Source organism: Arvicola amphibius, chromosome 2 (genome assembly GCF_903992535.2).
Source record: "Arvicola amphibius chromosome 2, mArvAmp1.2, whole genome shotgun sequence".
Taxonomy (NCBI): Eukaryota; Metazoa; Chordata; class Mammalia; order Rodentia; family Cricetidae; genus Arvicola; species Arvicola amphibius.
The window spans coordinates 45519068-45532671 of record NC_052048.2 but is presented as its reverse complement, the minus strand read 5'-3'; the positions used below and the strand labels follow the sequence as shown (position 1 = coordinate 45532671).

The window sequence follows — 13604 nt, the reverse complement described above, 5'->3', positions numbered from 1 at the left end:
TCTAAGCCACATTCTTAGACTAATTCTTAGGCTCTAAATGCAAGTTTGAGTCATTTAAGTATGTAAATTTTATGAAGTTTCTTTAATGTGTCAAGACTCCCAGTTCCTCATTTGTAAAATAGGATTAAAAATAATGAAAGGGTCAGAGAATCAACTAATGAATTAATGATGCAACTCGGAGGAATTCTTTAGCATGATGCTTCAGAAACAGTAAGAGCTCAATAAATAACCAGAGTAATTATTCGGGGGTCCAACTCAAATGGCATCTTCTCCTTTCCGAATCTTCATTTCTCCAAGTAACCAGTGAGACCACTCCCAATACTCTGTATGTATTGCTCAATTGGAATCTTATATCATGGCTGCATTCCCTCTATTGTTTACCTGAGCTTCCTTTCCTTCCTACACTGACTGCAGCCTGAGTCATCTTGGACTCCTCCACTTCACTTATCATTACAATAACGTCCACAAAGCTGGTGCTTAGTATTCAGCCAAGATATCCTGGTTTGCAGCAAGTGGGATACAAGGGAGAAAAAGAAAAGGAACAGAAAGCAGAGAGATGAGGAGTAAGGCTGGGGCAATACTAAAAAATTAGAGAGGACAAAGACCTGAATTCGCCCTCTGAAATGACAGAGATGAGTGAGAAAAGAGAACAAGAACACAGTGACTGGCATCAATTCTGCCTTCTCTTTGAGGACACACTTGAAATACACAATGTATAGATTCAGATCAACAAAGGCTCATATGAATGCAGGCATGTGTGTGTGTGTGTGTGTGTGTGTGTGTGTGTGTGTGCTGCGTGTGTGCATTCATTCTCCTATACTCCATTATTCATAAGTTAAGCTACTGCACTCTTAATGGGAACTCCCATCCAGTTAGCTCTTCTAATAGAACTCAGTTCATGGAAAGGCATACTATACATGGGGACCTTTTAAAACACTTTTGTGACAAGTACTTTAAGACAGCTTAACACTTAGGTAATAGAAATTAAATCAGTTTGAATGAGCACTTTATTTGGAAGACTTAGTGGACTAATTATGGGATGCTTTTGAGACAATAGCTATTTTAAGAGCTAAACAGAAATGTGCGTTTTATTTAAATTATATGTTTGCTGAAACCTAATTCCACTTCCAAAACATGTTTTTAAAGTTTACTTAATCTTTTCTTAGTCAACATCAAATTCAGAAAATTTCAATACGTCTGGTTAACAACTGACATGGGAACAAAATGTACCAAGCATGCCTATATTCTTCACGGGTGCTCCCATACATATTTGTCTGGCCTGTCAAGATTTAAATGAAATAAATAAAAAGCAATTCTATAGGTCAGTTGTTGCAGTCAAGAGGATGATCTGAAATCAGTTTATCTGAAAATAAAAAAACCAAAAAACCATGGAGGGTGATGGTGCTCTGGGCATCTCACGATGGGTGCCATGACAGGATGAATAAGCAGTGATCAGGGGCATCTCCATTTTACCAGTCTCAGTGCTATCAAGCTATATTACACTGTTCACAGACAGAAGACATGAGAGCCATCTCTACTTAAAGCAGCTTTCTTGATGTATAACATCTAACACCAAAAAAAATCAGTTTTAAATCTACATCGAGGTAAATTGTAGCCAAATAACTGTCCTTAATCATTTCATAAGTGATGACAAATGTGGTGTTATGAAAACTAATTGAAAAAACATACACTACACCTATTCAAGGGAGACCTTGAAGAGTTTGCTTTACTTTCCTATCATTATGAAATTACAGTGTGTAGAGAAAACTAACAAAGCAAGTAAATAGCAGTGTGATAGCATTGAACAATGGAGATTATGCTGGAGGAACACAAAGTCATGTGTCAGTGGATGGGAATAGTGTTTGAAGAAACACGATCACTGGCATAAGACAAATAGAGAATTTGAGTTTAGCACACAGGCTATAGTTGTGAATTTAGTTTACCATAACTAAATACGCAATGCTGAAATAACCCTGAGTCCAACTATGGTGTCTATAAAGTTTGCATTCAATTCTAAGACGTGTAATTTTTTATTAAAATTGTGTAGAAAATGTCATCTTCTCTAATCTCAATGACAATAGGTTCAAAGGTCAAAGCTTGATAAAATCATGACTGTCACTTCTCCGTGTTGGGATTATTTATTGTCTGTCATGTTCTGTGACAGTCTCCTCTGAGATTAAAACACTCCATCTTGAAGAGAAACTCCTTAAGCAGGTAGACAAACAACTAAAAACTAGCTTCAGGAACTCAGTGAAACCACCGATACACACTAGGTCCCACTCTGCCAAAGTAAATTGAAAAAGCTGTGAGTTAGACCCTCTCAAAGGGAAAACAAATTGAGCTTCACAGAAGACTCTCAGAGGAGAACAGCTGCAAAGACCATGAGACCCAGCTTTTGTGATCACCAACATGCTGGAGTGGGTAGTAGTTTTTCACCCATTTCTGCTCCTGTAAGTTACCCTTCACCCATATTCTTGTAAGTAACAACTCATACGTACTCCTTTAAGTAACCACAATAAAACACATTGGTTCATCAAATTGGACTTTGCTGGTATCTGTAATTTGATCTGTCATGGCTTCCCTATCTGAGGTGATTGGATGGATGTTTTTTATATTCCCAAGAAATATTTGTCACACAATACATGTTTAATCTTGTTGGAACCTGGATTGAGAATCTCCTAGGAGCAGACCACACTCTGGGCAAGCCTGTGAAGGCTTTTTCAGTCACTATGATATGATGTCTTGGACCTGGTGTATAGATTGCATCATTGGTGGATTCATAACATGAAGTCATCATTGGAAGGAAATGGCACCTATTTGGAGGGAGTATGTCACTGAGCCATGTTCTATCTATGATCCTCTCCTACATTTTTCTTCCACTTCCTATCCATGAGAAGGGATAAAAGCGCTCCTGTCAAATGCTTTCACACCCATAAGCTCTGTATCACTACAGGCCCACATATACGAAACCCAGCAACCATGGACCAAACCTCTAAAATCAGGAACTGAAAGAAAATGTCCTATTCTTCAAATTTGTTCTCAGTGAAAGAATGTCACCAAAAGAACCTTTATGTATTTTAAGGCATCAGGGAGGGAGACCAGGTCAGCAAGATGTCAGCAATCAGCTATTTTGCCCTTGACCTGTCTTACCACATCTGCTATGTTAAGCTTTTCCTGAACTTAACTTGCAAAGTGACTGCAGAGCAGCTACCAGAGTAACTTAGATTTGATGATTATTTGCTAAGATCCATTGTGAAATATGACATGTTCCACACTGTTTAAGCAAAGAGTGGTCCCGGAACCAAGAAAACCTTGTTGGGACAATGTCATTAGTTATTAGATTAAGCCAGTCATTGAAATAAACAGAACAGGGCCATCTCAAGGGCGTTGTCTGGAGTCATTTGCAGAAACTGCCTGACTTCATCATCACTGCAAACTAGAGTATCCTACTATAATATTTACTAAAAGAAATCCAACAATCTCTTCTTGTAAAGATAATCCAGGATGAGTGGCTACTCATTTTGACACGTGATTCTTAGATGTTACTAAAGCAGTAGTAAAGGATGATTAAGCAAATATTCACTATCATTCTATGAGAAGTTGGTAAAATAAAAATGCCTCCTAACTTTTATAAGAAACTGCAACTTTCTCTATGATGTTTTTAAATAGGTCTCACAAATATTTTTTACTATCAAGGGGCATTTCACCAAAATATTTCCCTCTAGAAGACTGGCACTAAAACATTATAGAAAGCTACATGACAAGTTCGGACTTCCCACAGAGAATGATTAAAGACCTAACCATGTTTACCCCACAAGGACATGAAAACCTGGACTCATTTAATAAAATATGCAGTGTCTGTTGGTAAAACAAACCCAGTGCACATTTACTACTTTTTATGTAACATCACAAACTCTCCAATATCTGGCATTGGGATGATGGCCCAGAATCTAATTAGCACTTGCTTTGCTTCAGAGGCCCTGAGTTTGGTTCCTGGCACCAATATGAAGTGGCTGAAAAGTGCCTATGACGCCTCTTCTGACCTCCTGAGACACCCTTACATATCTTCACAGTGCCCATAAAAATATGTACAGACATATAATAAATAAAGGTAAAATTAAAGTATTAACTTAGTTCATCTTGTTTCCTTCTGGTCATGTTCATAACAAAAAATCTGCATAAGGCCAGGCTCATACTTCATACATGTATGGAGATGCGCTGTACCAACACAATATAATGCAAGAGGCACGTGTTTCAATTTTCTAATAAACATGTGAACATTAAAGTATAGCAATTCTTTAACTTTGATATGACTAAATATTACTATTTTCACCAATCACGTGTAAGAAAACTGAACTTAAAAGTTATGAGTTGTCTCTGGAAGCCTGGATGAATTGTATTCACTAAGACAGACAAGTTCAGGTTACTCATTTACTATCCACCAGTAACTAATGGCTCCATACCAGTCAGCAAATACCTGAGTCTCAAACAAGTAATTGCGACATTTTATTTTATGTGCGTAAATGTTTGCCTGCTTATATGTATAGATTCCATGTGTGTGCTTAGCACATGGAGGGGCCAGAAGATGTCATTGGGTCCCCTAAAGCTGGAGTTACAGATGATTATGTCACCAGTTGATGCAGGGACCTGAACAAAGGCCCTCTACAAGAGTAGCACATGCTCTTAACAACCAGGCCACCTTTCCAGCCATTCTAATTAAATAGTTAATGTTTAGGCATTTAAGGTGTAGAAAAATGCTTTCTTTGAGTTCTTAATGATTCTTAGCCAATGGCCTTTATTCCATAAAGAAACAATTCAGGAAGTAAACTCATCCTTTGATTTTGGTAATAAATATAAGTCTTGAGGTAATCACACTCACCAGAAAAGTAACTTAGACTGAAGCCTACAGTTCCCTCAACTAGGAATAAGTAGTGCCATCCCCACCATCTGGACTCAGTTAACATGCTTCCACTCCTTAATATCAATCATATTAATTTTTGTGGCATTACTCTTATTCTACCCCTAACAATGTTCCTTCCTTTTCTGGCTTCCTGTCAGAATCCTCAGAATAAAAATGTTCTTGTTCTGTTTCCTTGCTCTGCTCTACCTAAATCTGTCCCATCTTTTCTGATGGTTAGTGTTAAATGTCAACTTGTCAAAACAAAGGAGAAAAGGAGGAAGAAAAACACGGAAAATAATGGCTAACAAAAGGCTTCCTGGGAAAAGATAGAGAAACGCAAACTACACAGCACTGTTGCACAGACTGTACATCTTTTGTCAAACAGGGCTAAAGGAATTCAGTTGCTCTGATAAATATAAAAAGAGAATCATAATTTATTTCAAAATAGCCAAAACACCCAAATTGTCATGCTCAGGAACTAATCTTATCAATTTAACTGATACAATAAGAATATTGATATTCAGTATATAAAGAATACCGGGCATTTAATATTTTTAGAAAACAAAAATGCGTAAAATTATTCCCTCTAGTATAAACATGAAGATTAGCAATTCTGTAAAGCAGTATGTTATATAGAGTATGTTGCACAAAAAATTTAGCTATCCCTTGAACATTCTGCTGATTTTAGACACTGATCTATGAATTCACACTGATATTTAACTTCCATAAAGGTACTTTCACATTTTAGGATTATGTACACTACCTTTCTCTGTAAACTACTGTATGGAAAATAAGAAGAAAACAAAATTTGGACATATGCACATCGAAATTTTTATGTCAAATAGAAAACCATTTTATATGGAATAGAATAAGATTTTAAACTTTTGAAAAATGGTCCCATTTTCCTTAACTATACAATACTTCCATTTTCTCAGTATGGCTTTTTTTTGTCACTTGTGAAATTTCAAGAAGTTACCATCCTGCAGGATAAACCAGCTGACATGGTTTGTCACTTTACTCTTCTACAAAACCAAGAAAATTTAAAACTTTGTGACATAATTAAAAAAAAAAATTACTTTGCAATGTCTGTATTGATCTTTCTCTAAAGAACCTTTCACAAATCTGAAATTTGAAAGTGTTGACCACTTTTTGCTTCATATTAGAAACTGTTTTAGAAATGTAATTAAGTATGTTAATAAAAACATAAAATAACTGGGGGAGGGGGTCATTAATTCACAAAGTTGAAACCTCTGATCCAAGATTGAATGTGAATTTTTACACTTTGTTTAAATATTTGAAAAACACTTGAATTTTTGTACAAGAGCCCAGACATCTATCTACTCTAATATATCTACGCATATAAATTCTATGTTTTACTGAACATTCCAATCTACCTCATTCATTAGAAAAGAATATAGGCTACGTTTGATAAGCTTCAGGTTTCATAATGAAAAAGTGCCTCTAGGACCTAGAATATGGGTGCTGATTTGTTTTCATAGTGAGAAATGATTTTATGGATCAGAGAAAGAAAATATACAATGAGTAAAGGGGAAAAATGCCTACACACAGGCAAACAGAAAAAACATACATGACCCTATGGTACAACAACCAAATCACATGGGTAACATGCTCCTATTTACCATACATATTTATACTTTAGATGTTTTATAACAAACAGAAAGAAAAACAAAAACATTTTCTATATTTCATATTATATAGTATACTTCATTTAAAAATTTATTTTCTTTCAGACTCCTCAAAATGAACAAAATGAAAGAGTATCAAATGAATTAAAATACATATGGTATAAATATGAAACATTTTTCTTTTGTCTAGTTTATGTAAAAATTGCTTAAACTGTAACAAAATGTCTCATGTATATATAAAAAGAACAATTTTAAAGATTTGATAGGAAAATAACATAATATTTAAAAAGTATATATCCTCTCACATGACTCTACCCCTAAATATAGATAAAGGCAACTCTAGGATGTTGAGAGAAGAATTAGTTCTCCTCCAAAATAAGGCCCCTAATTGGCTATCCAATACCAAGTTATCAGCCCTGAAGTCAGATATAAAAAACACCACTAAACGAACTTTGAAGGTAGTATTTGTTTGTGTATAGATGCACATCCACATATAAATGCATAAAATATTTAAAGACAGGAAGGTCTTTAAATTAGATTTGAAGAGGATGTGGGTGGGCAGATGGAGAACTTGAAATGAGGAATGAGAAGGGGAGGAATGATATAATCATATTTTAATTAAAAAATATAATGATAAATACATATAATTATATAATTACTCCCCTTCCCTCTCCCTTTCTAAAACTTCTCTACCCACCCAAGCTTCCTCTTTTCCTTTATTTATTTTTACATATGTGTATGTACTAATAAATTTATAAATACATATGACAATAAATACATAAATATAAAATTTAAAAAGTGAATTTTCCTTATACAAGGGAACGCCTCATTTTCAGATTCTTTAGAAAAACAAATGCATATAAATGAATGTTCTCTAATTTAGGTTGTAATATTAAAAACTCTTCCAAAATTCAGCAATATAATTTTAATATCAGGTGATGTTAGTTTCTATGAAAATTTATTGACTCATAAATATTAGAAGAGCCATGAGAAAACAGTTATCAGAATTAAGAATGTGATTATTAATTCTTGAAAAAAATCTGTTTGTCTTTAACACTGGTGCAATTTCACCTCAACATTTAAAAAGAATTTAAGAATAAGCAGGCATAGACATGCAAGCCTGCAGTCCCAGTACTTGGGAGATGAAGGCAGGATATTCAGAATCAAAATATGGAGTTGCAGTCAGTCTAAGCTACATGAGACTCTATCTTAAAAATAAACTCAAAGAATTTAAACACATGACTTCAAGAATAATTCATATAAAATATAGCTTATTGTTACCTGCCAGGCAGCCAATGAACGATAGCAGGATCAACTGTTTCCATGACAACATCATCTTTAATTGCCAAAAGCAAGAGTAACTCTTGTCTAGTCTCTGATGAATAGAATGCTTTGTCTTCAGGTAAATCCTTTATTCTGCAAAATATATGTAAAAGAATTTAGACTTTTAAAACCCAGTTCCTCTTAAGGAGAGATTTTTTTATTTCCTTTAAACCTTGTGTCATTCACAAAAAAAAAATTCACATCCTCAGATAAAGCAAATCTTTTTCTCTTATTCAAAATGAAGAATGCTTGAAATGCCAACACTTAAACACAATATGTAACTGACCGGTAGATGCAAGAAACTCAGAAGTGATAAAATATTAACTATTAACGCACTAAATTTTAAAACTTTTGTTAGATAATTGCAGTAAATAAAATATTACCCTGTATTCCAATTAATTTCATTTTATCTAATGGTAATATTTTAGTAAGACTAAAGAAAATAAAGAAGCAGATATAGTCAAGCAAGGATTGTCCCAATTTCTAAATCCATAAATAGTAATACAAATAAACACAAAGTATTGTCAAAGTCCATTTTAAAGTAAATTTTTGTTGTCAGAAACAAGATAGAAAGGTCCCTCATTATATGTGTGTAAATTATGTACATATATATAATTATATATATATATATTGTTTGTGTGTCAAAAAACATGGAAAATGCTAATTAAGCAGATTGTTCAGTCAGAGAATTTTGTACACTCTACCATACTTTGGCCTCTTGAACCTTCTTAAACTGGGATGTACTTGTGGAGAAGTAATTATCTGAAAGCCCTGTGTTAATTTTGAGTGGCCCTGTGAAACTAAGATGCCGGCTTAATGATTAATAGGTAATTAATATACCCAGGCCAAAAATCAGGTAACTTTCTACCAAGGAACGCAGAAACTCACCTTGTCTCAAGCAGCAGAAGGGATAGCTTTAGAGTCTGTCGGTTTAATCAAAAAATAAAAAAACTCGGATGTTGCTACCACTGGCTGGGTTATTTTAGCTATCACTGGGTCAGAGAAACAAAGCCTGAGTTCCTTTGTACAGTAGCTCTCAATAATTACTTTCTGAGGTATAGGTCACCTAATCAGATACTATGTTCCAAATTATAATGGTGTCAAGAGAGAAAATGTCAGAAATTGCATTGTGGCTTGAGCGCATTAATCCAGCCCTTCCTATATGTCCACTGATGTGTATCTGTATAGTAAATGTTTTGGGGTGAGAATTAAGAGATAAAATTTTACCCAGATTTCCAGAATTATGGACACTAATCTCTTATATATTGGAATTTTGATTAAGTAGAAATGCAACTTAGAGTTCACCTTATTACTTAGCTTTTCTAGGATCATGAATTATAGACTCAATGTCCTTCATTTATGGCTAGAATCCACTAATGAGTGAGTACATACCATATTCGTATTTTTGGGTCTGAGTTATCTCACTCAGGATAGTGTTTTCTTTTCTTTTTTTTTTTTTTTTTGAACATTTCTTTTTTTTTCCTCATTTTTTTTTATTAAAGATTTCCATCTCCTTCCCTCGTCCTCCCCCTTCCCTCCCCTCCCTTCCACCCATACCCCCTCTCCACCCCTCTCCAAGACAAAGAGCCATCAGGGTTCCCTTCACTATGTTAAGTCCAAGGTCCTCCCAGCTCCCCCTAAGTCCAGGAAGGTGAGCAACCAAACTGACAAGGCTCACAGTGAGCCTGTCCATGCTGTAGAGTTCATGTTCATTGCCGTTGTCCTTGGTTTCTCAGTCCTCCTCCACCATCAGCCACATTCAGAGAGTCCGGTTTGGTCCCCTGTTCCATCAGTCCCATTCCAACTGGACTTGGTGGTCTCCCGTTAGATCTGTCCCACCGTCTCAATGGGTAAACGCACTCCTCACGGTCCTGACTTCCTTGCTCATGATCTCCCTCCTTTTGCTCCTCATCGGGACCTTGGGAGCTCAGTCCAGTGCTCCTATGTGGGGCTCTGTCATTTTCTCCATCCAATGCCAGGTGAAGGTTCGCCGAGTAGTACTCTATTTTCATCCATTTGCATGCAAAATTCAAGATGTCATTGTTTTTTTTACCACTGAGTAGTACTCTAATGTGTAGATGTGCCACACTTTACAGAGACCCACATTGGAGCACTGGACTGAGCTCCTAAGGTCCAGTTGAAGAGCAGAAGAAGGGAGAAGATGAGCAAGGAAGACAGGACCGCTAGGGGTTGATAAACCCACTGAGCCAGTATGGCTGATATAATGGGAGCTCACCAAAGTCATCTGGACTGGGACTGAATGAACATGTGATCAAACTGGACCCTCTGAATGTGGTTGACAATTGGGACCGACTGAGAAGCCAATGATAAAGGCACTGAGACGCATCTCTGCTGCAGGTACTGGCTTTTTGGTATCCTAGTCTATTTGGATGTACACCTTCCTAAGCCTGGATGGAGGGGAAAGGGCCTTGGACTTCCCACAGGGCAGGGTACCCTGCTCTCTCTTAAGACTGGAAAAGGAGGGAGGAGGGGGGTTGGGGAGGAGGAGGGAAATGGGAGGAGGGGAGAAAATGAAAATTTTGAATGGCATTAATTATAAAGCAATAAAAATAATAACAATGAAGAAATGCAACTGAGAACAACTCTTCTAGATCTAGTTTAGGAAATTCATCATGTGGCCTTGATTTCATCTCACTACCAACCCCCTTATTACACATTACAGACACCTTTTGTTTCAGATTCACCCTAATGTAAACATTGCACAAAGAATTCAAGAGGAAGTTCTTTACTTGGAAGGTAAAAGGTGGAAAGCATTCAGAGGTGGTGAGGAGAATGAAAGAAGGGAAGGCATCTAACACTGTAGGAAGCCTCCCCCTACACTATTAGGAGCACCTTCAGCTTATCCCACCAGGAAACCATGAAGTTCAGTCTACAATGGATGAACAATTGCCTGAAAGACATCTAAAATTTTCACCTACTAAAGGACAAAGGCGCCAAAGTTCTTACCTATGTTCAACCTCACTGGGGCACATGAGTACTGCTGTCTAAGACTACAAGTTACATGGCAGTCTTGAGAACTCTCAAAATGCTAAAAACAAATCCACCATATGACAGAGCTATACCACTCTTTGGCATAAACTGAAAGTCCTCAGCGTTCTGCTCCACTGATACTTGCTCAGCCATGCTCATTGCCTCTCTATTCACAATACAAGGAAATGGAAAAACCTAAATATCCTTCAACCAAGATGTAAGGAAAGTGTGGTAGACATAAACAATGGAATTCCATTGAACTGTAAAGAAAAATGAAACTAAGAATTGGAGAGCAAATGGATGGAACTCTAATACATTATACTGAGTAAGGTAACCCAGACCCACAAAGACAAATACCACAGGTCCTCTTTTATTTGTGGATCCTAGCTACATGTCTTTAGGTATTAGTTTGCAATCCCAAGCAACCGCAGAAATCAAAAGGGCAACAGGGACTTTGGTGCAGCAAGGAGCTGTAGATAAATAGATAATAGGAAATAGGCACTATTATGTGAGGGAATGGAAAATATAAGGGGGTGAGGGACTTACTCAATGAAGGAGAGGGAGTAAGAAACATTAAGGAAGAAAGGGGGAAAGAGAAAGAGATGCCAAGGATTACTGAAACAATCATAGGCAAACATTTGATTTTATTACTTTAATTAAAAATTCATATATATATAAATGTATATATACATGAATTACTAGAATAAAGTTATGCCACTTGGGATGATAATGCTTCCCCTCCCCAAAGATCATAGAATATCGAATAAAAATTGTGACACCAAGCACAGAAAAGCTCCCTCCCTTGGTCATGGATCCTAAGAAACTTCCAAAACAGTATAGGCTATTGCTTTGCCCTTAGTTGCCCCTCAGAACTTGAAGTTAATACCATATTGTTTCAGACACCACATGCTTAGGAAACAGGATTTTGAAAAATCAAGTTAGAAATGACCTGAATGACTTCTCCCTGAGGACTGACTCTCATGTATAGGAAATGTCTAAGTGTCTACGCAAGCTACATAGGGAGAAAAGCAACCTGTAGTCCTACTGTTTTAATTTACATAAGAATGAACCCCATAGGCTTATATATTTGACTACTTTGTCCTCAGTTAGTGTACCAGTTTGAGGAAGATTAGGACATTTGGTCTTGTAAGAATTGTGACACTCGGGACAGGCTTTGTGCTCTTTCTGTCTTCTGACTGTTGGGCTGAGCTCTCAGCTGCTGTTCCATCTCCTTGCCAGATGTCTGCCATTATGGACCCTAACCCTCCAAAACCACCAGCCTAATTAAACACTTTCTTTCATAAGTTGCCTTGGTCATGGCATTTGATAACAGCAAGGTAACTAACACTCCCTCCCAGGTGTACAGCCTGTGAACCATCACAATGACCTTCCTGGAAAGATATCCACAATAGTGCAGCAATGTAATCAGTCAATGTTTGTCTGGAATTTTATTTCATTCGATATGAGAGAATTCACTCTTGCACTGCAAATCTAGTCAACTACTATTGTCTCAATAGGCCGTAGACCCTGAGAAGAGAACCTTCCGATGCCGTTTTTGTAAATCAATATAATTTCTAACTTATCTTTATCCCCACAGATAAGTGGAGCTCTTACCCATCATCAAAGAAGCTTCATTTTTTATTTTTTCAAAAAATGTAAACTATTACAGACATCCAAAGTTGTTGAGAATGCAGAGAATAAATGATTGTGGGGTGATCTGATACCTCTCCAATACAACCCCTATACCCAAGGCTCAGAAAAATCAAAGAGGCAGAGGTGCAAAGGACTTTAAGAGTCAGAAAATCGAAGCCGGGCAGTGGTGGCGCACGCCTTTAATCCCAGCACTCGGGAGGCAGAGGCAGGCGGATCTCTGAGTTCGAGGCCAGCCTGGTCTACAAGAGCTAGTTCCAGGACAGGCTCTAGAAACTACAGGGAAACCCTGTCTCGAAAAAAAAAAAAGAGTCAGAAAATCAGAATAACTGCTCCAAGATAGTTTCAGTGCAGTTTTAACAAGGAGTGATACAATTAGATTTTTAACAAACATATAAACCATAAATATTAGTTTTATTTATATTCAAAGGTTAAAAACACATTTTCAATACTTCAGTTTTAATCTTGTCCACAAATTCATAGAAATGAGAAACTATAGACAAACTTTAAGACCTATGAGAAAAGATGGGTTGGTACACACACACACACACACACACACACACACACACACACACACTTTTCCTTGGCAGTTTTCAACTCACTCTGGAACTCTGGAAGATTCTTTTTAAATTAACTTGCTTATCTCTAACCATCATTTCTTTTAAATTGGCCACCAACTTTATAAATAATGAAGGCAATTAATAAAAATCACGACTTGAGTTTGCAAATTGCCACGTATTGTCATGGAAAGAAGAGACACAGTACAGCTTATCCCAGTTCTGAAATCATGAAGCTAAAATAAATACAAAAGAAGTTACTGAGGTAAGATAAGCACAAATAAAAATGTCATCTGCTACAATAAGAAAACTCTACTTTTCACAGGAATCTTTTAAAACAAAGGGGAAAAAACAGATCCCCTTCAGAAGTTTCCATGCTAACAGACATTTGCATTGGGAGAATAAAGCTTAATAGATTAACAACACATGCCCCATGACGGTCTCTAAATAGCACCCAAAAATTAATACATATTGACAAATGTAATTGTTAATGTCAGCTGAACTAAAAAAGGCTATATCTTGGACTTAGAACAAAAA

General features: G+C 36.5%; 1 protein-coding gene across 1 annotated transcript in view; it reads right to left on the bottom strand.

Annotated features, from left to right (window-relative positions):
- The window catches only part of Cntn3 (contactin 3), a 313843-nt gene extending 305961 nt beyond the window's left edge, over nt 1-7882 (bottom strand). Inside the window, exon 1 of the mRNA XM_038319459.1 lies at nt 7828-7882. Coding sequence (XP_038175387.1) covers nt 7828-7882 — 55 coding nt within the window. The remainder of the gene's footprint in view (nt 1-7827) is intronic.
- Nucleotides 7883-13604: the final 5722 nt, after the last annotated feature.